The sequence below is a fragment of the Gracilinanus agilis genome, chromosome 2 (assembly GCF_016433145.1).
Source record: "Gracilinanus agilis isolate LMUSP501 chromosome 2, AgileGrace, whole genome shotgun sequence".
NCBI classification, from domain to species: Eukaryota; Metazoa; Chordata; class Mammalia; order Didelphimorphia; family Didelphidae; genus Gracilinanus; species Gracilinanus agilis.
In genome coordinates, this window is record NC_058131.1 from 138,816,548 (window position 1) to 138,843,882 (window position 27,335).

The 27,335-nt window shown below is 38.8% G+C and overlaps 1 protein-coding gene across 3 annotated transcripts in view; it reads right to left on the bottom strand.

The window, feature by feature from the left end:
- The window catches only part of RRBP1 (ribosome binding protein 1), a 118,673-nt gene that overhangs the window by 53,797 nt on the left and 37,541 nt on the right, over positions 1-27,335 (bottom strand). For all 3 annotated transcript variants that reach the window (XM_044663422.1, XM_044663421.1, XM_044663423.1), the window contains exons 2-3: positions 12,778-12,926; positions 3,028-3,150 (exon numbers count right to left, since the gene is read on the bottom strand). In XM_044663422.1, the coding sequence (XP_044519357.1) occupies positions 3,028-3,150; positions 12,778-12,926 (272 nt within the window). The remainder of the gene's footprint in view (positions 1-3,027; positions 3,151-12,777; positions 12,927-27,335) is intronic.

A 27,335-nucleotide genomic window follows, 5' to 3' on the forward strand; every position in this document is an offset into this window, starting at 1 on the left:
GATGCTTGTTTGTTCTCCTCCTCTGTTTGCTCGGTTGTCTGGATTTTCTCTGTGTAAAAGCTGTCGAGTGTTAAAGACTTCTTCTTTTTGTTATTATTCTTTCTCTTCTGAACCTCCTGATGCTGAGTAGCCATCATTAGCCCAGCAGCTTCTCAGCTTTATCCTCGGGCTCAGTGTCTGTTCCCAATCTATTGGCTCTTGAGGTCTGAATTCTGGTTTTTTCCAAGGTCAAGCCCCCTGGTGGGCCCTCTTGCTTGATCCTCTGCTGGAGGTTTCTTTACAAGTCTCAGGGCGCTGCTTCCACAGTCGTATACCCGTCTGCACTGGTTCCCCACTTAGGCTTAGTTCTGCCTCCACCCACGCCTCTACTCAGCCGGCTCTCTGCGCCCAGCGTCCTGCTCCGCGCGCTCAGATTTCGCGTGCTTTTTTTGACTTAATGGGGTCCTAAGTCTTGCTGCTGTCAGGAACAGGTCCCGGAGCTGCTGATGACTCGATGGGTGCCCCAAACTTGCTCTATTTCTTTTTAGCTGGGTTCGGAGCTATAGGTGAGTGTGGAGGGGGTGGGGGTGGGGCGGTTGCTCAGCTCGCGATTGAGTGAGTGAGAGCCCTTTTTAGCTTGGAAATGTCTCGATTCCACGTACCTTCCACGCTGTGCCCTGTTGTGGGGTTCCTCCGTTCGTCTGGACTTGTTTTTATGTCCCCTTGAGGAGTTTTGTATGTTTCGGTCAGGAGAGGTTAAGAGCTGCTTCTTACTCTGCCGCCATCTTAACCCGGAAACACTAATTAATTTTTTAAAAGTATGTCATAGAATAATATTAGTAGTTTTACATCCAAAGTTTTATTTGTAATTTTATTTTTCATCTTGTTCGTCTGATACCTGGTTGGCATTTGTTGAAATTGTCATAAAGTTTTAAATTTGATCAAAATTTTTAGGAGTTCAAATGTATTTTTAAACACTGTAGACCTTAATTAGATCTAAAAATCAGGGATAGGAAAGAAAGTCAGTGGTTGGATGATCTACACTTTTCATAGCGTATCATCTTTAGAGGGCAGTGAAATGGCACAGTGATTAGATTGGCAGGCTAAAGTCAGGAAGACTCATCTTCCTGAGTTCAAATCTTGCCTTGAACCAGTTGTGTGACTCCAGACAAGTCATTTAACACTGTTTGCCTCAGTTTTCTCATCTGTAAAATGAGCTGTAGAAAGAAATGGCAAACTATTCCAGTATATATCTTTGCTAAGAAAACCCCAAATTGGGTAATGAAGAGGAGTTTGGCCTAAATGAAATAACTGAACAAACAAAATCATTGTTAGGTGATTGTCCAAAGATCTGTACAAGCACCAGCTTAACAAGATTTAGAAATGGTCTAGATTTACAAAGCCTGACTTTTAACATTAACAAAAAAAGTAACCTTCCAAAGAGTCTTCTGACTTCCCCCCACCTCCGCTCAACTTCCCCTACAATGATCATATGAAATGATAATGGATGAGCTATAAGCCTGACTCATTTTATATTCCTTTGGACAGGAAAGATAGAGATATGGAGGAAGCATCCTTCTGAGGAAAGACCATCTTGGACTTTTTTTTAAAAATCAGCTTGCATATATGGTACTAACATTTTTGTGCTCATCTAAACACAGTACCCAACTGAATATGACTACAAGAACAACCAGATTAAAAAGGCTTCAATCAATTCAATCTATATCTAAGACACTGTAGTAGGCCTTATTCATTGAAAATAAAATTGACCAGGGGAGGGAGAGGCAGAACCCACTTCAGACTTTATTATGATTATAATTCACAAGGTCCAAGACTAGTCTGACCCTCTCTTGAGTTTCCTGACTGATCCTCCTGATATAGAGGTGCTAGCTAGTAGGATAGGAGATGATGACTAGACCTCTCAGTTCACTGGTACAGAGAATTCCTGGATGAGGAAACTCTACTCATGTAAATTGGCATCATTTCTGCAACTTATATAGTCTTGAGAAAGAGTTGCCCAGGGAGGGCAATTGAGAGATTAAGTGATTTTCCTGACCTAAAGGCCATCAGCCAACCCCCCATGATACAACAGCCTTACAGTCAAACGTTAAAAGGAGGGGGCAGCTGGGTAGCTCAGTGGATTGAGAGTCAGGCCTGGAGACTGGAGGTTCTAGGTTCAAGGCTGACCTCAGACACTTCCCAGCTGTGTGACTCTGGGCAAGTCACTTGACCCCCATTGCCTACCCTTACCACTCTTCTGCCTTGGAGCCAATACACAGTATTGACTGCAAGATGGAAAGTAAGGGTTTTTTTTAATTAAAAAAAAAAAAAAATAACAACAACATTAAAAGGAACAAAAAGTGGTGGTGAGAGGGGAAGGAAAGAAAACGAGAACAAATGGATAATTGAAATTAAAACAACAAATTCCATTAAGTGTTTGCCATTTCACAAAAAGTCAATTAAGAAATCTCACACCATGTAACCAGTATTAATTTGGTTTACGTCAGGGATTCAGTCAGTGACATTGCAGAGTCCAGCTCTCAAACCAAGTACCAAGAGCAAGTAGCATAACTCACATGCTTAAAAAAATGAAACAGAGGAAAACCAAAGTCCTCAACCAACACATAGGACTTTCCCAAAATACTCAGAGTTGGACGTTAAAGAGCAGCAACCCAATCTAAAAATCTGCTGGACTAATTCTAACCCTAACCTATGGAGTGCTGATAATAGCACATATTTTTCAATGGATCCATGACCTCTTCCATGTATATGGAATGATAAAGTTCATAACCCAACCATGCCAAGAATCCAAGGATTCTTGTCCAGGCTCTCCTATCAAGCTGCCAGGGAGAGAGTACACCCCAATGAACACGCAGGGACTTTCATCTATGCATCTTTACACTGCCTAATTACCAATGGAATATGTGGACTGCCCATCCATTTTCTGATTCTATGAGTCATGACATAACTCTTCATCTCTCTTCCAAGGTTCTCACTGAACAGGATGGAAGGAGGGGCACATCTATAGAGAGACCACACGAGACTTACCTTATTAAGTTCCCTCAGTCTATTTTTGGCAGCAGCAGCATCCTGTTGTTCAGTAGCCAGCAGCTTTTCCTTCTCTTCCAGTTGTCGCTTCAAAACTGCCACTGGATCCCCTTTTTGAGTAGCCTATAAATGCACCAAGAGATTCAAATTAATACCTAAGAAATGCCTGGTGGTTGTTCTACTAGTTTCTTGGACTCAACAGCAGGAGGCACTTTAGTCCTACAAGCACTGAGAATGCTGAAAGAGAATAGTTTATATCTTCAGGTTTCAAACAAAAGCTAATATTCATGGTTTTGTAGGTTTTAAGATTTATTCAAAAATCAAGCTAACAGACATTCATCAACAGACTCATTTCATTCTCTGAAGAACCCTAAGAAGTACATGTTACAGATACCATCCTCATTTTATAGATGGGGAAATGGAGGCTTGTAGTCAACAGCTCAGAAACATCAGAGGTAGAACCACATCTCTCCTGACTCCACATCTCATTGTCTCTCCACTCTACTATGGAGGGAAGTGGATCACAAGAGGTCATTTGGTTAATTCTCTGCCTGCAGGTCATATTTGAAAATAATACTTTTCAAGTGAATAACTCTTTGTCTCATTAAGTACCAAGAACATTAGTTAATAATATCAGTAGATATTTGTTAATTATTTCAGCCTTCTGCATCTGGGCAATCTTCATTATGGCTATTTAATTGAGTGATAGTAGTAAGTAATATGTCTCATGTCAATGGTAACGAAGGATGGATTGGAGGGGGCAGAGAGTAGAAGCAGAAGAACTAAGGAGGCTACTAAAATAGTTTAGGAGATTAGAAACAAAGACCTACCAAACTGATATTTCCAAAGAAGAGGTTTGACCAAGTTACTACCATCCATAAGAAATTGCAATGGGTCCTCTGAGATAAAATATAAACGCCTTCCTCACCTGGCCTCAAGCTCTTTCCAGTCTGATTTCCCATGACCCTCCCACTTCTGTACTCTACATTCTAGTCAAGCCAGGGTACCTGCAACACCCCAGGTATGAAGCTCCTGTCCCCCATGCTTGGAAAGCTTGTCCTCCTTACCTTGTCCTGAAATCCCAGACTTCTATCAAGTCAGCTTGCCCTTCTCCAGGGGTTAGTGCTTTCCATGCAAGCACTCCAAAAATTTTCTTAGTATTTACTTATGTGGGTACTAATTATTCCCTTCAGCAGAATATAAACTCCCTGAGGGCAGGGACTGTTTCATGTCTGTTTCCTCAGCAAACAGTACAATAGTTGGCACATACTAAGTGCTCATTTGAACTGCACTGAATACCCTCTGGACACCGACCATCAAAGGTCTAAAGCTCAGAGAAGAAAAGTCATCTGCTCAGCAATGAATATAAGCACTTACTTTGTGCCAAGCATTGGGGATACAATATAAGGAAAGATACAGTCCCTGTCCTCAGAGAGCTTATAGTCAAGGGATGTGTTGGTGGAGTGAAGATAGAATTAACTCTCCTTTTGTTTATTTTTTAGCTAATTAAATCAAGAACTTGTAGTTGTTGTAGTAGTAGTGCCACTACTTAGCACTGGTAGGTCACTAGGTTAGGAGAGTTCAAAAATCACTTACTAGCTCACATCTCCAAAGGCCACAACCACTGCCCTCCCCTGGGCAGTGCTAGACAAATTGGGAGGCTGTGATTGGTTCCTGTGAAGAGGGAGAAAGACAGGAAATGATGTTGAGAAAACTGCTTTAAAAGGGCCAGCCCGAGTTGGTGAGAGGGGCTGGAGGAACTCTCCTTCCTTGGCTTTTGGAGAGACTCTTCCCTTGGATTCTGCGTTGATGGAACTCTGGCTGAAGACACCACCGGAACTTCTGGCTGAGGACTACCAGGATATCCACATGGAAAACCCTGGCGGGGGCTGAGTCAAACTTCATTGGAGCAGCTCTTAGGGCTGGTAGGCTAGACCAGGCTTTGTCTCCTTCCTACATTTCCCACTTTCCGGCTTTGAACTTGTTCTTTAAATTAAATTAGAACTTGGTACTGAAGGTGCTTAGCTGAGACCTCAGGCAGCTTCTACTCTGAATGGTCACGTGGGTAAGTTAGGCTGACTTCCTTGGCCTACCTTGGCGTTTCCAAACTCTGCCTTAAGTAGGCTTTTACCTCTCTGATTGCTAGGCCTTGTGGCTTGTATCCTAGTTTAATTAGCCTTTTAACCCTCTCTCTCTCTCCCTCTAGGCCTCTCCAGGCCTGGACTAGCCTCTCCCTCTCTCTATATTTCCCTACCTTTTACCTTCCTAATTGTAAATAAACTACCTTGAACCCGATCCTGACTTGGGTCTATTTTAATTATGGAATCAATCTGAATTGTTGATTCCTGGCGGCCACACATTAAATACATATCTATAAAATACCTAAAAATCTCCCCCTTGCAATTTAAACTTGATTACAACTTGAATTACAATTACAACTTGAACAAGTCCTTTAAATCTCTACCTTATAAATAAAAGCTGCTAACAATCATTTTGACTTAGGGACTAATATTTTATAATTGGCAACCCCTTTTATAACTCTCATATTGAGTCAAAACCTAAATTTAAATCTTACAGTGGGGTGGGATGGGGGAAGGAGAGGAGAGGGAAGATTACAGTGGGGTAGGTGCCTGACACAGGGGAATGTGGTTAAAGACAGGAAAGATGAAGAAAGCAGAGTCAGGAAGGGAATGAAGGTTGGCTGGTCTAGACCTCTCTATAAAACGGAGGAACAATGGGAGGAAAGGGTTGAAGCCGCAGAGGAGATATGATGTTGAAGTACAGAAATCATAAGCATAGTCAAGAGGGAAATGTAGGCTGGCTGGCCTGGGCCACTCTCCAAAATGGAGGCCCCAGGAGGAGGAGGAAATCACCAAGAGAGGAAGGAGGCCAGCATAGCCCTGGTGCTATGTGAATGAGGTGGGGCAATGAGGAACTCTGGGAGTAGAGAAGGCTGCCAACCAAGAAACTAAAGAAAGAAGAGAAAAGGGCCAAGGACATGCCTGAGGAAAACATCTGTATTAAAGGGCAAGGAAGAGACCAACAGAAGAGACAGAGAGATAGGAAAAGAACAAAGAATCCCTGATCCCAAAGAAGTAGAATAGCCAAGTAGTTAAAGCTACTAAAGACCTTCAGAAAAAATCAGGGATGAGAACTTTTTTTAAAGGTCATTGAAGTTAGTGACTATGTTACTACTGGTGGCATTTGAAAACGGTTCCAGTAAGAAAGGGGAAGTAAAAGCCATTCCTGCTTTCACCTGTGTGGCATGTACTGAATAATGTACTGAGTATTACTATCCTCTCATTTTACAGATTAGGAAACTGAGGATCAGAAAGGTAAAGTCACACAGCTGGAACTGTCAGCATCACAGTTTCAATCTATGGCTCCTTACTCTGAGACCATCATTCCTCTCACCAAACCATGCTGCTTCAAAAGTAAAAATAAATTACATGACTGCTGTGTAAGATGTTCACATAAGAGGGAACCATGTGCCAGGGGTTAATTCAGGTTCAGATTCACACCAGAAAAAGAAACTGCTGGGAAGAGAAATAAAGTATTTCCAAATAGCTTTGTAAAGGGATAAATACTTTCATCAGTGGTCATCGCTGTACCTCTTCCCCCGCCAAACCCACTAGTTATCTTCACATTTTGTAGATTCTGTGCCTCCGCATCTCCCATCCATCTCATATAGAGCCAATCCCTGATTTAGCCCTTCATCAATTCTTTCCTATACTATTACAACAGCTTCCTGAATTGAGTCTCTCCCCCTTCCCTATCTATCTTCCAGTTACTAAGAAGGGACTCCAAAAACACAGTTGTAACCATGTCACTCACTCACCCATGAAGTTTCAGTGGTTCCCTACTGCCTCTATGATAAAAGACAAAAACCTCTATGTTCACACTATCTTTCCTGGCTAAGTTCACAACTTTCTTTTTGCTGTTGCATGTGCAGGCTCTCTTACTACTGGCATATTCCCTTTCTCACCTCTGCCTCTTGGAACCCCAACCTTCAAGGCTCAGGTCAACTACCACCCCTTATCAGAGGCCTTCTCTGATTGCCCTCCTCCCCCACCATGATAATTCTCTCCCAAAACATTAAATGACTTTGTACTTATTTTTTATATATTTTATATTCGCTTAGGGCAAATAGCAAATGTTTAATAAATGGTTTGGGAGTCGAACTGAACTAAACTGTTAAGAAGGCTGAGGGGCAGGTATGAGTCTCTCCCATGTAATCTAAGGTATGAAGTTTGTTGCATCCCTAAATCTATTGAGGGAGGTAATAGCTAAGGCTCCTTGGAGCTCTTGGTCTTGGTCTTAATGTGTCTGCAAAGCTACCAAAAATACACCACATCCCTCACCTCCAAAAATAACTATACAGTTTTGATCTAGAAAGACTTAATGGGAACTCTCAGAATACAAACTACTACAAGTCAAATTCTTAGCTCAAAAAGGATCATAATAAGCTAGTCTAAGTTACACTAGCAAGCACATGGACCAACCAAAGAATTATTTGTTCAATAATATTCAAATCTACCACTGTAAATAAAATGGGGGTAATAATATCACCTACCTCAAAAAGTTATTGTGAAGCTCAAAGTAGTTAAAATATGTAAAGCACTTTACAAATCAATGCTTATTAGTAATAATGTCTATAAAATAAAAACAGGATATTCAACCATAATCATAAACATTTAAAGAAGAATTTTTCCTAAAAAGAAGATGGGGGGCAGCTGAATGGCTCAGTGCATTGAGAGCCAGGCCTAGAGATGGGAGGTCCTAGGTTCAAATCTGGCCTCAGACACTTCCTAGCCGTGTAACCCTGGGCAAGTCACTTGGCCCCCATTGCCTAGCCCTTACCACTCTTCTGCCTTGGAGCCAATACCCAGTATTGACTCTAGGATGGAAGGTAAGGGTTCTTTAAAAAATTAAAAAAAAAAAAAAAAAAGAAGAAGAAAAAGAAGATGGTACTATATTACTTCTCCTAGGTTCAGTTAGGCAAATCTGTACTGCATCCCTTTGGGCTTTCCTAGCAGAGAGAAAGGAAAGGAGGGAGGACAAGGGGAGAAAAAGAGCTGCAAAGGGAGGCTGCTACTCTATGTCAGAGCAGATCTAGGGTAGAAGGCAAGGCTGAGAAGAATGGAGACCAAGAGTTTTCCCAGGGCCACCAAAAAGAAAGGGAATAAGCAAGAGCACAGCAGCCAGAATCCTGCTCCCTCCACTGCTGGGCAGCAAGAGACACACACATGAAGCCAGTTCCAAGCCAAAACTCCAGAAGCCCACCTATGACTTCTGGTCAAACTACATCACATTTCCAGTTATGTGTCCTCCTATTTGGCTCCATCTCCTTGGTGGTGAGGGGTCACCCATCCACGCTGGAAGCTCTGCCATTGGAAATTGTTTGGAAGGAACTTTTGTCCTTGCCATAAAAGGAACAAAGATTCAACTCCAGGGCTGGGGTCTGTAGTCCTTCCCTGTGCCAATGATAGGCAGCTGCTCCCTCAGAATTGAGTCATCTCTAACCAGATTATTTCTACTGGTTAGAAGGGAATAGCATAAAGTTGAAAAGACCTTGTACTCCTTTTAAAACTACATTACCCAAACTCCCTTTCACCATACCCTTAATTCCCTAAGCCTTTTCCTATTGGTTGTGAGTTAAAACTACATTACCCAAACTCCTTTTCACCATACCCATAATTCCTTAAGCCTTTTCCTATTGGTTGTGGGTTTCGCGGACTGTTTTGGATATGGTAGGAGTAGGCGTGGTGACGGGAGCTTTTGGAGAGGAGGCAGCATGGTTTAAGGGTGAGTTAAGACTCTTCCCCAGCGCTTTAAATAAAATCCTTATAAATATCATACTTTGGAGGCATTGAATATTAATTTCAAAACCCACAATAGTGAAGAAAGGGGAGAAAAGAGAGAAGTGAAAAGCATCTACTAAGTATTTACTGTGTGCCAGGCACTGTGCTAAATACTTTACAAATATCTCATTTGATAATGAGTAGAAGAATCCTTCCACTGACTTCTTCCCCATTTTAAATAGCCAGAAACTATCAGATATTTATTATGACAATGGGAAAGATAGTGGAAGAAACATCTAATAAGTTTACCAATTACCTATAGCATTTCCAACGAAAGGAGAAAACTAACCTTTAGTATAACTGATCTAGAACTAACCTACCTCTTTGTTTTACAAGACAAGGAAACTAAGGTCTAGGGGAAGTTAGACTACCTTTCAGCTTCATTTTACTTTACTCTCCTCTGTGTACTTTATGGTCCAACCATACTGGTTTCAAACACCAACTTCTCCATGAGGTCTTTCCTAAGCCCTATCTAGAATAGCTGCTAGTCCCTTCTCCTCCAAGGTTACCTTGTATCTAATTTGTATAACGTTTTTTGGACATAATCAACCCGTGAAGAGCTGGACCTGGAATTAAGGAAACTTCCATTTGAATTCTGCCTCTAACATTTATTAGTTGTGCAATTATGTCACTTGACCTTCTCAGCCTGTTTTCTCATCTGAAAAATGGAGATAATAACAACACTTTTTTCACAGGTTATTTCAAGGAATAAATGAGATAGCATATGTAGTGCTTTGCCAACCTTAAAGGATTATGTTCGCTATTATTAATTATGTAAAAACAACAAAGTATCAAAAATTTTACGTGAACTTTATATATGCATAACGTTTTCTCTTGTAGAATACAAAATTCTTAAAAAATAGGGCCTATTTCATTTTTTTTCTTTTTATAACAAGGGCATCACACATAATAAATGCTTGATGGATGATTGAGTGATGATTGCTCATAGTCAGAGATGACAGTATCAGAGGTAAGATTTAAATTTAGATCCTGACTCCAAAGCCAGGGCCCTTTCTATTATACCAGGGTGCCTTAATGATATGTATTCAATCAAGTCTATCACATTGCCAAACAGAGAAGTAGCTGAGAACACCTCATAAGTAGATAAGACTTCTATATAAAGGTATACCACTAGTAGTTCCACTCTGGCCAATTCTCCTAGCAGATTCCTCTCCAAGATGGGAATGCTTGGGATGCAGCAGCTTCCATAATCAAAAGCAGAATCTGTTATTAAACTAAAAAGACTGGTAGAATTTATAGCTAATGATCTGGCATTAAACATCATCTCCATATCACCATATCCCAGAAGACTAGGCTTAATGAATCAGTTAAACCCCTTGAGAAGCATAAGACTATGGACCAACATAATTGTTGCTGCTCAAACTCAAGAGAAGAAAAGGTCCAGTTTCTAGTTCGACATAGTGGAATTTAACCTAGCCCTTTAGAGTGCATTATCTATCATCTGTGATATTGGAAATTTAGGAGTCCTTGAACTCCTGTGGACATTTATATCTCTTTCAAACTACATTTCCCATGGTTCCTCTTTTGTGTAATCAGGTGGGCAGGAAGTGTAATTAGGTAAACAGGAGTACTTCTGCTCTCTTTTTGGTGATTTGGAGCGGAGCCAGGGTGGGAGGAAAGGTAACAGGGACTGTGTATTTTGAACTAACTCAACAGGCACATGGCTTTGATATTTTTAATTTTATCACTCTATATTAATTTTATTTCTTACACATCTCCACAAGTCACTGACTACCCCTGGCAAGATGGCAGCTGTGGAAGAATGCTATTTTGGGTGAAGAAGCAGCCAGCATTTTTTCTTCAGGGGGTACTGACAGTCACTCCCTCCCTAGATGCCTTTTCCATATACAAACATAAGAAACTCTGTGGCAATAAATACCATTTGATAAGTTTCAGTGACAAGCCAGATGCAAGTAAACTTAGCTCTGGAGCAATTATTGGCTATCTCTCAAGCTTGAGGCTGAGCACATTCCAGGATGTCTCTAATTATGCCAAGAAATGATGAAAAATCCCACAGGCAAAATTATGTTTCATTCATTTTAATTTGCAAAGATAAATATAGGTTATACCACACCTCTGGTAGGAGGATTTTGGTCACATGATAGGGAGTAAAGACTCCAAAAAGTCCAGAACTCACTACTGTACCAGAAATAGGAGTATTAAATTCAAAAAGGATTTATTAAATACTAGCAGGATGTTAGGGTCAGAAAGACAAAAACTAAAACAAAAGCAGGCCCCCGCCTTCAAGAAGCTTCTAATCTACTTAGAATATCAGAATCTAAGCTTCTGAACCTTTCCAGTGAGTTTCAAACATAAAATATTCTGCTTTATCCCACCCTTGTTCTTAGTTATTTTCAATATATATCTTGGAATATTTCTATCTTACCTATAAGATCTTCCCTCTACCCCATCAGTTCTTAGGAATTATGTATTTTTAGAATACATTTTGGATATACAAAATATGCCCACCATCCCTACCCCAACCCAAGGACTGCACAATCTCCTATAACAAGGTGATACAAAGTCTGGTTAGACAATCTCTCTACTTAGAAGAGAGGACATTTCATTATCAGATTACAGAATCACAAATTTAAGGAAAGAAGAGTCCTTGGAGCTCTTCTAAGTCCCTATCTTTACAAATAAAGTCTCAGATATTTTGTAAGAATTAAAAATTATAGATGCTTGTATAAATATATAAATTAGTATTTTAATTAAAGCCATGCTGATAGATAAAATCATTAGACCACGCGCTTGTAAGCATTCAAACCTGCCGCCTCCAGAAGCGCCTACTAGCCAAAGAGACCACTCCCTCCTAACCCACGAGATTTAAGCTCTCCCCTGCGGAGACGGAAATCAGTTGGACCATGTTGGATCACGGGAAATGTAGTTTTATACATTTCCCAAATTTCACTTTTTACAATTTCTAGGACAAATATGTCACACTGGTAGTAAGTAGTAGAGCAGAGATTTGAAAGCAGGTCCTCCAACTCCAAATTCAGGGCTCTTTTATGTTGAACCACATTGACTATAGAACTTCCAGATGATCTGGGTTCAAATCCTGCTTCAAATCATCTGTAAAATGGGGGGGCAATCATAATAGTCTCTATCTCAAAGAGATGTCAGGACCAAATAATACACATAAAGTGTTTTGCAAATCTTAACAGAAATGCTAAATAATTTTTAGCTATTATTATCAACATCTTCACCACCACTTTATTTTAAAAAACTTAAAAAAAAAAATAAACAAACCCTTACCTTCCATCTTAGAATCAGTACTATGTATTGGTTCCAAGGCAGAAAAGTGGTAAGAGCTAGATTTGCAATGGGGGTTAAGTGACTTGCCCAGGGTCACACAGCTGGGAAGTGTCTGAGGCCAGATTTGAATCCAGGACCTCCCGTCTCTGAACCTGACATCACCACTTTAAAGTGAAATCTTGAAACTGTTATTTGTCATGATTGATATTTGGGCAGCTCAAAGGTGATTAGAATGTAGCAGAAGGCAAAATATATTTGCAATGTGATTAAACTCAGCTTGGAATGAAGACAATAAGACAGTATTCTTCTCTGAAAAGGAAAATAAGGGACAATTTTAAAGACCAAATTGTTTTATAGGCATTTTCTTTCCAGCTTAACAATTCTGGCATGAGTTCATTAGTGCGATACATTCACATCTGGAAATACATCACCATGAGCACAGCTGCATCTTCCTACAGAGGCTGTGAGTGGCACAAGGGCTACATAACAATTCCTATTTGTTTTCATTCATGTGGGGGAGGGGGCAAAGTAGAAACACACATGTACAAGTGTATACCCGTACAAGTCCATACAGTTGCCATTAAAATTTTTGCAGTGTAAAAACATTCTCTACCTTATGCCAGGTATCCTGAACCACGCCAGCTTTCTCTGATAAGATTTCGATGAGACAATGGGCTTCCCCTTCATTGAAAACCGTACTTTGGAGGGTAGACACCAGAGTCTTGTAGGGGAGATAGAGGGGGCCATCAGAATCTGTTGGAGCTATAAGGAGAAAGAAGCATTTATTGAAGACCATGTTAAATAGTATGTACACATTTAAATGTCAGCAATCATTATTATTCATACACACCAAATCAGGGGAAGTTTCTAATTAACACTAGAACCAGGACATTGGACTAGAGAAGATTAAGTTTAGAAAAGGCATGATTGCTGCAAGTCCTCTTAGAACTTACAGTCTAGTTATCAGGAGAAAAGAAAATAAAACTCTCCCATGATTTCATAATTGAACAAAGAGGGAATGTAAAGGCTAATCCACTTTAGGATTATTCAATATGCCAAGAAACTGACTAATAATTAAGGTAAAGTATATTCCCTTTTAGGGAAGATTCAAAAAAAAAGGAGTGAGAAAGATGAAGGGGAAACTGACCTTTCAGTCTCCTTGAAAGAACATTCATTCTTTCTTATCACTGCATTTAACAATCCCCTAGCTTATACAGCAAGACAAACCACTTTTTTCCTTGCAAAGTGAGGTAGTTGCTTTTCAGTGGTCAAGTTTTCCACCAACTTTATTCACCTTTCCCAAAATATTCCCTTCCCCATCTGGCACTGATGATAATCCACTCTGACTCTCTTCTCCTGACCTGCTTAAGTGGGCAGAGTCCCAGGACAACATACCAAGGATAACAAAAATCAGACATAACAAAATCCAGCAGTTCTTTGATGCTGCATGCATCCTGATTTCTTTTAACCCTCAGGCAGGCCTCACCCCCTTTTGCATTGCCTTATTTCTTCAGATAAAATAATGAAATTCTCCTCAAAAGTAATAAAATCATTAATTTTTCCTCTCCCTCATGGTCTTTCCTTAGAACAGACAAAAACTATATTATGATCATGGAGTCAAAAGAATTAAGGTAGAAAACCCAGCTCGCCATTTATTTTCTGTGTGATTTTGGACAAGTCATCTATGCTTTTTCAGTCTCTTATCTCCTCATCTGTAAAAAGAGTAGATCATACTAGAAAACATCTAAGGTCCTTTTCAGCACCAAATCCAAAGAAGAGAGGTTTCAAGACAGGGGTATTCTTTCCCCTTGAATTGCCTTAGTCAGTAGTTCATTAATGACAGTCTTTGAAGAAATGCTTGAATGCCTCAAAGGATCATAAGGAGCCATCTGCTCTAAAGCTTTCATTTTATAGATTAAGACACTGAACTAAAAAGACATTAAGTGACTTGCCCAAAGTCATACAGGTCAGAAGTGGCAAGGTCTGGATTTGAACCCAGACCCTGACTCCATCTCCAACAGTACCCTTTCCCCTTCCCAACAACGAATTAGTTGTCATCTCTGAAAAAATACCTACAGAGATATTTTTTGGTTTGTTTATTGCCAACTTTTGATCATTTCCTCAAATGCTCTTTCTCAAGACTAATGAGCTCAACGACTTTCATTCAGTTCAGGAATTAGCACAGGTTGAACTCAGATGCCCTGATTCATGAGAGAAAATCCAGTTAAAGCACTCGTCATCAATTTTCTCTTGACATAGTTCAGATCTATACTGCAGTTGAGTAATCTAAGTAAACAAAAGAGGTTTATAAATAGCTGCTATACTACTAGATTGCCAAGCCCACCTAAGACCAAACAAAAAAGATAGTTGGAGGGGGCAGAGAGGGAAAGGGAAAGACTTCCCCAGTAACATTCAATTCTTTACTTGTCATGATAATTCTACTTACTAGCCAGAATATTTTCATCATGAGTCAGAACATTCACTGTAATACCTTAATAAATGGAATGGGAGAAGTGGGTGAAATTCAGGTTCTTGGGAATACCTTCAATGTGGACTACAGAACCCAAAGGAAATTAAATAACCAAGTACTGTATTATGTTAAAAGTCTAAGACATACAGTAAGCTTTTTGAAACTGCCTTTCTCTCCACACTTGGCAGCAATGATCTCCTGGCTGCAAATAAGTGGTGAGGAAGTATGGAATGGGGAGGGAAGAGGAGGAAATGCAGTTTATCAATGTTTCTTCAGGTGGATTTTTTTTTTAAACCCTTGTACTTCGGTGTATTGTCTCATAGGTGGAAGATTGGTAAGGGTGGGCAATGGGGGTCAAGTGACTTGCCCAGGGTCACACAGCTGGGAAGTGGCTGAGGCCGGGTTTAAACCTAGGACCTCCTGTCTCTAGGCCTGACTCTCACTCCACTGAGCTACCCAGCTGCCCCCTTCAGGTGGATTTTTAAAAAAGGATCCAACTTGCTAGATTCATTACATGCACTTAAGCTTTAAAATAAATTTCATAATCTAATATCTTAGATCAGCCTTTTCCTCACCCCCATTTCCATCCTTCCCCACCTTATTACTCCATGAAAAGGGGAAGATTATCTTTCAATCACTAAAGATTCCCTCAAAAAACAGAAGATATTAACATGTTGGCAACTCCAACACAGTACAGCCTCCAGAAAGCCTGACTGATGCATCCCTTATTCCCAACTCTCTCCCAACCATTTTAATCAGATTGTCTTCCAAGAGGACTACTCCTAGAAAAGTGGAGAAATCTTCTATACAAGCACACACAGCATTAACTAAATGTGTTATTCATTAAAAGAAGCCTGTATAATGAAGTTTGCAGATGTTTCACCAGAGAACTGCATTTCATTTCACTTCAATTTGTTATCTCAAACATTCTACACACTACCTCTAGTTAAGAAACAATTCTTTAGTACTTGGGAGTGTACTAAGTACTTTAATCTGACCTCACAATCCTGTGAGATAGATATACAGGTACTTTATGTCTATTTTGCACATTACGAAAATTAGGCTTAGAGAAAGTCTGTGGTCAAGCACAGAGTAAGTAATCAGAGACTGGATTTGAGCTCACAACTTCCAGGCTCCAACTCTTTCTCCATTAGTCCCAAAACATCTACAAAGCATGAAAGAAACTTAATATCACTGAGGAATGGATACTGAAATTATCTAGAAGATGATTTTAAGTGTTTATTTGTGATTTATGACAACACTGGTTGCCATGGCCAAAATTGCTGGCCTACCGGTGCTTTGCTGCACGCACTTAGCTAGGATGACTAATGCACCTGGAAAACAGGCTCCATTTGCTGCCAACACCATACTTGTAGTCTTTCTAGCATGATAGAACCCACTATAGCAGGGGTTGGCAACATATGGCTCTCAAGCCATATCTGGCTCTTTTGAGGGCCAGATATGGCTCTTTCTTTCTTTTTTTTTTTTTTAAACCCTTACCTTCTGTGTATTGACTTATAGGTGGAAGAGTGGTAAGGGTAGGCAATGGGGATCAAGTGACTTGCCCAGGGTCACACAGCTGGGAAGTGGCTGAGGCCGGGTTTGAACCTAGGACCTCCTGTCTCTAGGCCTGACTCTCAATCTACTGAGCTACCCAGCTGCCCCTTTGATATGGCTCTTTCTGCAGGAGCCATTAAGTCAATTTTTTTTCAGGCGCTGTTACAGGAGCCCGCACTGTGAGCACTGTACGGCTCTCACAAAGTTACCTTTTAAAAAATGTGGCGTTTATGGCTCTCACGGCCAAAAAGGTTGCCGACCCCTGTACTACAGCTTTAGCTTTCCGGAACCTAGATCACCTCTATTCCAGGATTCTAGAGAGAATTAGTGAAGAAGTTTCCAGTCTAGAATTTTCATATCCTGATATTTTCAGGTATCAGTTACTCTAATGAACCTTTTGGCTTATCCACAAATCAAAGCATTTTAAATTTTGAGGCAGAGGGGAGTGGGACAGAAGAGGAGCTTCCTTACCCATGAATAGCTAGCCAAATTTTTTTTTTTAATATTTCCATTCTCCCAAATGATATAAAGCAGGGCCCAAATAAATAACTTCACAATAGGAAACTTTCTAGCAACATATTTTTATGAATTGATTCTTCAACTTTAGGCAATTCACAAATAACTAGTGAATTTTAAATGCTATTAAATAACAACTCTTAAACTTTCTCACTTTTCAGACTTCTGAAACCTTTAGACTTCTAATAAACTTAACTTGATACAAGACCTTGGTAAATAGCCTGTAGGGCAGAAATATTTCAATGATCCGCTGACTAGCTTCTCCCCTTGGCTACTCTCTCCTCTCTTGACTTTTGTGACACTGTTCTCTCTAGATTTACTTCCTACCCATCTGGCTGCTATTTTTCAACCTATCCTTAAGTGTGTTAGATTAGTTTAATTTTTATTGACAATAAGACTGTGGTTCATCCACATTTACACAGTAGTCATTTGCACACAACTTTAAAAATGATAGGAAACATCAGTGCCTACACATGGGGTCGGCAACCTTTTTGGCCGTGAGAGCCATAAACGCCACATTTTTAAAAATGTAATTTCGTGAGCCGTACAATACTCACTCCTGTAACAGTGCCTGAAAAAAAAAATTGACTTTATGGCTCCTGCAGAAAGAGCCATAAGTTGGCGACCTCTGGCCTACACTATACTACTTAGCACTCTTGTCCTGAAAGAATTTATTATCTGGATAAAAGATGAGGTATTTCCAGTTTTAAAATAACAGAGCAGTATTGGAGCCATGAGACTAATGAGTGGCATAGAAGATGGGTGGAATTTAAAGAAAGGAGAGATTACTATGGGATAGAGTAGTCAGGGAAGGTTAGGCCTGAGCTGGGCCTTGAACTTTTTTGTCCTTTCTATCCTATGGACACACAGCCAGTGTTCTTTAAGGCAAAAACAAGTACTCTTACAATCTCAGAGAACAAACACCATTCAGGTTGCTCCCTGAGATTTTTAAGGCTATCCTTCCTGCCTTCTCCTTCCCTAATACTTAGAAATTCACAAGTACATTCTTTCTCTAGAACTTAGAAACATCTGATGAGCTCTATTTTTCTCCTTTATCCTAGGAGGGACCCAAAGAAGAATGCTCCCAGGATACAGAAGGGAAAGATGTTGGTTTTGAAAGTGTATTATCTTCTAAACCAGTTTTTTTAAAGTTGCTAATATTGCCAGATTCAAATGTAGAAGTCAAAATTTTCAACTTTCTGTTTTTGTGTTTATTAATAGAGACAAGCAATTTTTATTACCCTAATTAGTAACAGTGGGAGAGGAAGGAAAAAACTATTCCTAGGATAAGACGTTTTTTTTCCTGTACAACCTAGTCACAGAAGTTGGGGGCTTGGAATAACAGTGAAGATGAAAGGTACAGGTGCTAGTTATGAAGCTGATACATGGTACCTGCAATAATTCAGGGCCATCACAGAACTGAGGTTTTACTATTAGCTTGAAAAATTAATACATTCCAGAAGACTTAGGATGTTTAAGTACATGGGGAAAAACCCCACAAAATATATTATTTCAATACGTTAGGGATTTGTTATTTGAGAGTAATGGGTAATCCCTCTAAAAATGCAGATGATAGGCCCCTCTACCCTTTTGTAGATGGATTAAAACTCCTTCAATGAATCAAGGAGGAATCTCTCCTAACTTAGCTAGGTTCATCCTTGGACAAAGGACAGCAAATACACAGTTATGACTAGACAATCCTCAAAGACTTTTCCAGGTTCTTCTGGAATAGCTATTGTCATCTCCAAATCAGGAGTCTCAAACTGCACATGCCCATGGGCAGCAACAAATCATATCATTACCAAGTATAACTCAACTATATGGTTTCCCAAAATATAAACCACCCCAAAATAACTACATTGAGAGCTAGAAAGAATCTTAAGAGGGGGCAGCTGGGTAGCTCAGTGGATTGAAAGCCAGGCCTAGAGACAGGAGGTCCTGGGTTCAAATCTGGCCTCAGACACTTCCCAGCTGTGTGACCCTGGGCAAGTCACTTAACCCTCATTGCCTAGCCCTTATCACTCTTCTGCCTTAGATAGTATTGATTCTATTGAGGAAAGTAAAGGTTTTAGGGGAAAAAAGAAGACTCTTAGATCACTTGGTCCAACATTACTCCAACCCCTCACCTCCACATACACATTTCACAAGTGAGAAACTGAAGTCCTGAGAGCATAGCAGGGATTAGAATCAATCAACAAGCATTGGCTCTATGCCTAGAGATACAAAGACAAAAAGTAAGTGCCATCAAGCAATTTACATTCTAACCAGGGAAACAAAATCTACATACATCAGTTAGCTCTTAGGTTAAAGTGGCTCCTCATTATACAACTCTCCTAAAACCTTTAAGAGTAGTAGCATTTCACAAATTTTTAAATTTTATTATTTATTTAAAATTTTTTTTAAAGTTGAATTCCAGATTCTCTCCCTCCTTCTACCTGCCTCTCCCACTGAGAAGACAAACAAGATAATACCCAGTAGACATTGTGCAAAACACATGTCCATATAAGCTATGTCATAGAAAAAAGTGAAAAAAAGTGAGAAAAATCACACTTGAATTTGCATTTAAGCGTTTATCAGTTCTCTCTTTGTGGGGGGTAGATAGAAATTTTGATCATGAGTCTTTGTATTGTCTTGGATCATTATACTGATCAAGCAGAAAAGTCTTTCACAGTCAATCAATAATACAATATTGTTGTTATTGTGTACAATGTTCTAGTTCTGCTCACTTCACTTTCCATGTCTTCCTAAGTTTTTCTGAAACCATTTCCTTCATCATTTCTTATAACACAATAGGATTCCATCATAATAATATGCCACAGTCATTTCATCAATTTCCAATTGATGTGCATCCCTTCAGTTTCCAATTCCTTGTTACCACAAAAAAGCTGCTATATTTTTGTATATTTTTGTATATATACACCCTTTCCCTTTTTCTTTTATCTCTTTGGGACACAGGCCTACCAGTAAGTGGTACTGCTGGGACAAAGAATATGCAGTTTCATAGCCTTTTGGGTATAATTTCAAATTGTTTGATAGAATAATTGAACCAATTAGCGCCCAATTTTTCCACATTCTCTCCAAAATTTGTTATTTCTGATAAGTGTGAAGTGGTATCTCAAAGTTGTTTTAATTTGCATTTCTCTAATCAATAGAAAATTTAGAGAATTTTTTGCATATGACTATAGATAACTTTGATTTCTTCTTCTGAAAACTACCTATTTATGTCCTTTGACCATTTATCAAGGGGGGGAAACACCTCTTATTTTTATAAATTTGACTCAGCTCTCTACACATTTGATAAGTGAGGCCTTTATATGAGAAACTTGCTCTAAATTTTTTTTGAAATTAATTCACTGTCTATGGCACCTTTCAGCAAAATGTAGTTTCCCTGATTATTTTTTGATTAGATCTATTTTTGATTTTGCTCTGTGTGAAATTATGATTGCAAACTTACCCTTTGTATGTCAGCTGAATCATAACAGATTCTGCTACAACCCTTTATTTTAATTGTGTATGTTTTATTCAAGGAAGGGAGATAAATAACATTGTTGGATCCTGGTTTCTAATTCATTCTGCTACATGCTTCTGTTTTTTGGTTGAATCTCAGTCACATGCACAGGTATGATGACTAATTGTTTTTCTCTCAATTCTCAAAACTATGTTTTGCTTGTAACTGCTACCTCCCTTAATTTACCTTTCTTTTAAAAAAAAATCACCCTCCTTTTGTCTTACTTCCCTCTGATTGATTTCTATACCCAATTGAGTATGTGAACTGTTGTTGGTATTTTGGGATTGTATCTATTTACATTAAGAAGGCCCAGTTGGTTAACTTTGTAACATATAGTCTGGGAAGAACAGTGAGGCCTCCTCTAGGGAGTTGAACTGACACCACATGGAAGCAGTTGTAAAAAACAAAAAAACCCCTCTGTTTATTAAGGTTTTGAGGATTGAAAGTTTTAACAGAAAGGTAAAGCAGGGAAAATCCTAAAAACGAATGTGTTTCTACCTCCAACTACCCCAAACTTAAGATTCTTCTTGGAACTGTCTTTGGTCAAAACCAGACCTTCGCTATCTCCTTATTTCTATCTTACCCAAAATCTATCTAGCTAAGCCTATTTCTAATTATTATTCTTATAATATTCAGTACTGCCTCCTTGTAGTGTTCAGTTAGATTTTTCACCTTATTTTCTCTTTCAGCATAAAAGCTCTTTCCTGCATATCTTTTTTTGGTGAGATAATTTTCCCCATTCTTCTCTTTCTTTCCCTTCTTTTTCATTCCTCTTTTTCTCAGCCCTTTGTTGTTATTTTTCTCTACTCTGTCCTAATGATGAAGTTCTTAAAAAGTTACATATTATCATCTTCCCATATAGAAATATAAAGTTTAATTGTATTGAATTCCTTATGACTTTTCTTTCAAGATTACCTTTTTATGCTTCTCTTGGGTCTTGTGTTTGAATGTCAAACTTTCTATACAGATCTCATCTTTTCATTAGAAATGCTTGAAAATCCTCTATTTCATTTAATATCCATTTTTCTCCTGAAGGCTAAAACTCGACTTTTGCTGATCTAGTAATTATTGGTTGTAATCCAAGCTTCTTTAGCTTCTAGAATATCATATTAAATGCCCTCTGCTCCTTTAATGTGGAAGCTGCTAAATCTTGTGGGATCCATGATATTTGAATGATTTCTTTCTGGCTGCCTGCAATATTTCCTCTTTGAACTGGGAGTCTTGGAATTTAATAATTTATTATTTCTGGAAGTTTTCATTTTGGGATCTCTTTCAGAAGTGATTGACAGACTCTAATTTCTACTTCATCCTCTAAATCTGAGGCAGTTTTTCTTTATAATTTCCTGAAATATAATGTCTAAATTTTTTTTTAAATCATGGCTTTCAGGTTGTCTAAATGGTCTCTCTTCAACCTATTTTCCAAGTCAGTTAATTTTCTTCCTTTCATTCTTTTGACTTTGTTTTATTGTTTCTTGATTATTTTTCTCCTAGAATCATTATGACCTTCCACTTGGCCAAATCTAATTTTTAAAAAATTATTTTCTTCAGTGGCCTTTGTACTTCTTTTTCCATTTGACCTATCACGTTTTTCAGGTGTTATTTTCTTCAGTAGTTTTTGTGTTTTTTACCAAGCTGCTAAGTCTTTTTTTCATAACATTCTTACATCACTCTCAATTCTTTCCCTAGTTTTCCCTCTACCATTTCTTATCTTTCTTTAACTCTTCCAGGAATTTTTGTTGGACTTGTATCATATTAGTATTTTTCTTTGAGGTTTGGTTGTAGTTGTTTTCACATTGTTGTCTTCTAAGTTTTTTTTCTTAGCCTTCCTTGCCACTGTAGTAACTTTTAATGGTCAAGTTCTTTTGCTGTTGTTTGCTCAATTTTTTTCAACCTATTTTTTGACTTTGAACTTTAAATAAACTTGGGCTCTGCTTAACTGGGGTGAGGGAGATATTGTGTCAAGTGGAGGGCTTTTTATGCTTCTGTTTTCAGAGCTAGTTTGGGGTGGGGGTGGAGAGAAGAGTACCACACTTTTTTGGTGCTTCCAATGTAGTCTTATCTGGGGAGATATGTGGCTAATGCTGGGAGATGATCTTTTCTCAGGAAGAGTCCTGTTCCAATGTAGCTGCAAATGCAAGCATTCCTCTTTGCCTTGGAACTGCAACCAGGGTTCCTATTCTCTTGTGACAACTATAAACACTCCTTTCTGCCCTAGAATTGTGATCCAGATGATTGTATGGGCAATAAAATTGCCATAGCATCCAATCCTGCAGTCAGGATCAACAAAGAGTGCACTGTCATTTCTATTTGACCAGTTATCTGACCCTCTCTGGCTGAAAGCTCCCCAAACTGACAGCAGTATTTTAAAGACATTTCCCCCCAAATTAAACCTTTCTTGGGAGTAGAGAAAATGAACAAAAGAATGAACTAAGTCCCTACAACAGTAAAAATGGATCTGAAGCTTCTTTCTGTCCCTTATTTTCTGAGTTATAAATATGGGTTGGTCCATATGTATGAAAGGAATGAGAAAGTAAAAAAGTCTAAAGGCAATGATAGGCACATGGTTCCCTACTTGAATAGAAGTCCAGGACTGACGTAGGTCTCAGAAAAGGATTCAAACAAAAGCAGAATGCCCTCTTTCTCTTCCCCTTCCTCAAAAAACAAACACATCCTTAGGATTCCACCATTGCCCCCAAACTCTAACCTCCAATAGCTGTTTCAGGAGATAACTATAGTTATGTGGTAGGTTTAGACTTGAAAGCCATCGTATAAGACAATATTAAAGTGGTATAACAGAATATTTACTGGTCTTGTAGCCACAAAACCTGGATTCATATTCTACCTCCAACACTTAACCTTATGAATATGTAGAAGGTTCCCTGAGCCTCAATTTTCTCAAATGTAAAACAGGGGTAAAAACACCTGAATTATTTAGCCAACAAATTTGTTGTGAGGAAATCATATTTCAACACTCATATAAATTTGAGTTCTTATTATTTTATAACCTGTTCAATGTTTATCCACTTCATATCTTTAAAAATCTGTTGCAAATTTTGTCGACAACCTTTGCTACATATAGGAATTGTGCTACTAGGAGAAAGGAATTAAGAGTTTTGAGGAGACAGTTTCAAATTATGGAATGCAGAACAAACTTTGAACTTGCTATCAAAGTGCTGTGTACCTAAGAAAGGCTTAGAATGGAAGAAGCAAGGTTCACAGATAGTTAAAACACAAACTTGCCCTTTATTCTGCTCCCACCAAAGGAATTAAAACTATGCCACAATTGTGCTTAACCAGCCTATTTACAGAATGAGTATTTATAGGATGGGGGCAGCTGAGTGGCTCAGTGGATTGAGAGCCAGGCCTAGAGACTGGAGGTCCTAGGTTCAAGTCCGGCCTTGGACACTTCCAGCTGTGTGACCTTGGGCAAGTCACTTGACCCCTACTGCCCACCCTTACCACTCCTGGGCCAAGGACGGTCCCTAGCCCGGATGAAAAAGGAGGAGGGTTGGGCGTGGGGGCTAGCAACCCCACCCTGTAAAAACTACATCTGCTAAAGAAACTGCAACCTAAAGTAGGGGCAGCTGGGCTAGCTCAGTGGATTGAGAGCCAGGCCTAGAGACGAAAAGGCTCAAGTCCGGGCTCAGACACTTCCCAGCTGGGTGACCCTGAGCAACTGTAGTATCCCATTGCCTACTGGTTGTGGCCCTATGCTCCTAGAATGGAGTCCCAGGATAAAAAAAAAAAAAATTTATAGGATATACTAGATTAGATAAAGAAGTATTAACCTAAGGAATCCTTTAGCAATATCTTGAACCACCTCTTCTAAGCATTTCTATTCTCACTCAAATCTTCCATTCAGAGTTTTGTTTGGAAAGAGTAAAGTTTCAAAACTTCTCAATGGGCAGCTTCTAGGGGAAAATACTTATCTGGGGAATAATGCCCTACTAAGCAGTCAACAGCATGGCTGGTTCTGCAGGAATATATAGGGCACTTTAAATATTTTTAATTCTATTCAATTCTAAACTTTCTCGACTAGTGAGGGACAAACTTTTAAAAGAGGGGGCCAAAGGAAAGGAAATGCTCATCTGTCAGTCTGTTTCTAAGGCAACTCTTTCGAAGTTTCATTGCATTGTATCCTACTCATTGTATTCGTCAGATTAGGAATAATGTCGTGTGGCCAGATAAAACATTTCAGGGGGCCACATCTGGCCCACAGGCCATAGTTTGCCCCTCACTGCTCTAGTATGTACTTGAGACATAGTCATCAATAAAAATTATTCTGGTTATCTTTTAATCTTACTCTCAACTATGGTATCTTATAGAGAATGTTCTTAATACTGTCAGAATTAAGGAGCTCCCAAAGGGCCCTGAGAAATGAGTATTTAACAATCAAATAAATCAAAATTCTCTATAGTACTCTCTCTCTTTATTCATTTATTGATCATCTTTCCTTAACAAGTCAACCAAAGTGAGTGTGTGCATGGGTCCAGATGACTATAACATTTCCCTCTGGTTGATGCTGGGTTTACCCTATAGCAGTGATGGGCAACCTTTTGAGCTTGATGTGTCAAAATTCACCAAAAAAAACAAGCATAACTCAGGTGGTGTGTCACTTCAAGAAAAAAAACACCATAATTTCACAATATTTATAGTTTAACAAAAATGTATAATTGTAATATATAACTGTATTTAATAAACCAAAAAAGGTAAATTAATATAGGTAGAACTGTCATCTATAGTGCACAGTATCTATACTACACTACAACAAATGTTTCATCCTCAACATGTGGCTCCACACTTCTCTGTATACGGCTGTGTGTCATTGAAAATGGCTACATGTGTCAGCACTGACACATGTGTCATAGGTTTGCTATCACTACCCTATAGGAATTAAATTTAAATGTTGCTGGAATTGCTTCTTAGAGTGCATGCTGACAACTATTCCATAATGAAAGGAGGATTATCAGAACAGCGCTGAGTTGTATTAAGAAAAATGGTCAAGCTGAGCCCAAACCTAGCTATTTCCACAGGTGTCTAACTGAAATTTGTTAGTCACAGAGCAGAGCCAAGTCCAAGGCCTTGACATCACAACTTGATTTTTACTTAATCCCAAATCCTATACAAGTGTCACTTCAGAAAGTTGAGAGATAACAAACACCAGGGTGGTCCAATGACCTGGACTAAAGCCACTGGTTTATTTGCACAACCCACCCAAATGAAGCTTCTACTCTACTTCTGAGCCAAATTCAATTTAGATTTGAAAAAGGAATCAGAATCTGGCTTCAAATTTCATTTTATCACTCATTACCTGTGTGGCTTCAGAAAAGTCAATCTTGCTTGGCTATATTCATAATATTGGTATGATAAGGTAGTTAAACCAGATGACCTATAATTTCCCTTATAGCTGCAAACCCATGATCCTATGACTCACCCTTTGGATGAAAGCACAAAATATAGTCAAATATAGACTTCAAGTTATTTACTATGTGTCATGTTTTTTTCCTTTTTGTGAAGGAGTGGAAATGATAAGGAGATTCAGATTTGGGACCAATTGTTTTGAATTGTCCTTTGAAAATCCCTCCAATGATCTCACCAAATATTTGGGGATTTTTTTTCCTCATACACATAACACATTGGCAGAACTTTTTCATTAATGAATTACAAGATTATACCTAGTAACAGAAAAGTCAGAAATCCCTTAAAGAAAATGAAGTAGGAAAGCAAACAACTTGACCAACAGCTTCTTCCAACCTGAAATATCTACTTTATGAGAGCAAGAAAGCTGTACCATTTGGGAAAAGAAAGAAAAAGGTAAAGGCTAAGATCTGAAAGAGGAAAGCTGTTCTAATTGCCTATAGTAATGATTTAAGCTTCAGTATCAGATCTTATATCAGTTAACATGAGAATGGACCTATATCTATGGTAATAGACCAAAAGTTGGAAAGAAGCTCAGAAGCCATCTTATGCTACATTCACATTTTACAAATGAAGAAATTGAGTCAAAGAAAAGTTAAGTGACTTCCCCAAGGTCTCAGAGGTAGTCAAAGGGGAGATACGATCCCAGTTCCTTTAATTCTAGCTAATTATCATTCCACTATTTACACTCTCTAACTCCAAAAAAGTACAGGTTCCAAAAGGAATGTTGCTTTAACATTTCCCTTTTATCTTTTTATTTTTTAAATTTATTTTGGGAAATATAAAGTATATAACCAGCATTCTTATTTTAAAAGTTTAAATGCACCAATAGAATTGAGTTCTATAAGGTTTAGAACTGAAGACTGGTTCCTAAACATCTGTCCTTTCCCCTTATCTCAAAAAAATACTGAGGAATTTTTCCTCCTTAACTTTAATTTATCAGAATATGTGTCTATACTTCACGAAAAGGTTGAGAATCAATAAAAATGCCTTCGTCAGCATTATCAATTCTCTAGTAAAAATACTGGTTTCAACAAAGAAATATATTTTCTATTATTCTGGACACCATCTTCCTCATATAACCATTCTCAACCTATAGGCTCCTGGAGAACAGGTTTTTGTTTTTAAACTGTTACCCTCTGTTGATGAATCAATACAGTATACTGATTTCAAGACAGAAGAGCAGTTAAGGCTAGGCAATGAAGGTTATGTGATTTGACCAGGGTCACTCACACAGCTAAGAAGTGTCTTCATTATCATAGTAGATAGAATAATTATTCATAGGCAGAGGTTGTGGTGTTAAGTTGTTCAAGATGACATGTAAAAAAATTGGGAGGGGGACAAAAAAAGAGAATGGTACTAAGAAAAATCTGAAGGAAGAAGAAAAATAGGATAAATTATACCACATAAAGAAGTACATGGGGAAGGGGAGAATAATATTATAAGAAGGGAAGCAAGAGAGTGGTAAATGGTAATACTTAAACCTTACTCTCAGTGAAATCAGTTCTAAGAGGGAAGAATAAGCCAGATCTATTGAGGTATAGAATTCTATCTTACTCTACAGGGAAGTTGAGAGGGAATAACAAAGGGAGGTGTGGGGCAGAGAGTATTAAAAGGGACGGAAAGGGGGAGGTGGGCTCGATGAATAGACCTTAAAGAGAAATAAGAGAGGAATGAGGGAGGGGGTGGTAAGGAAAGTAAA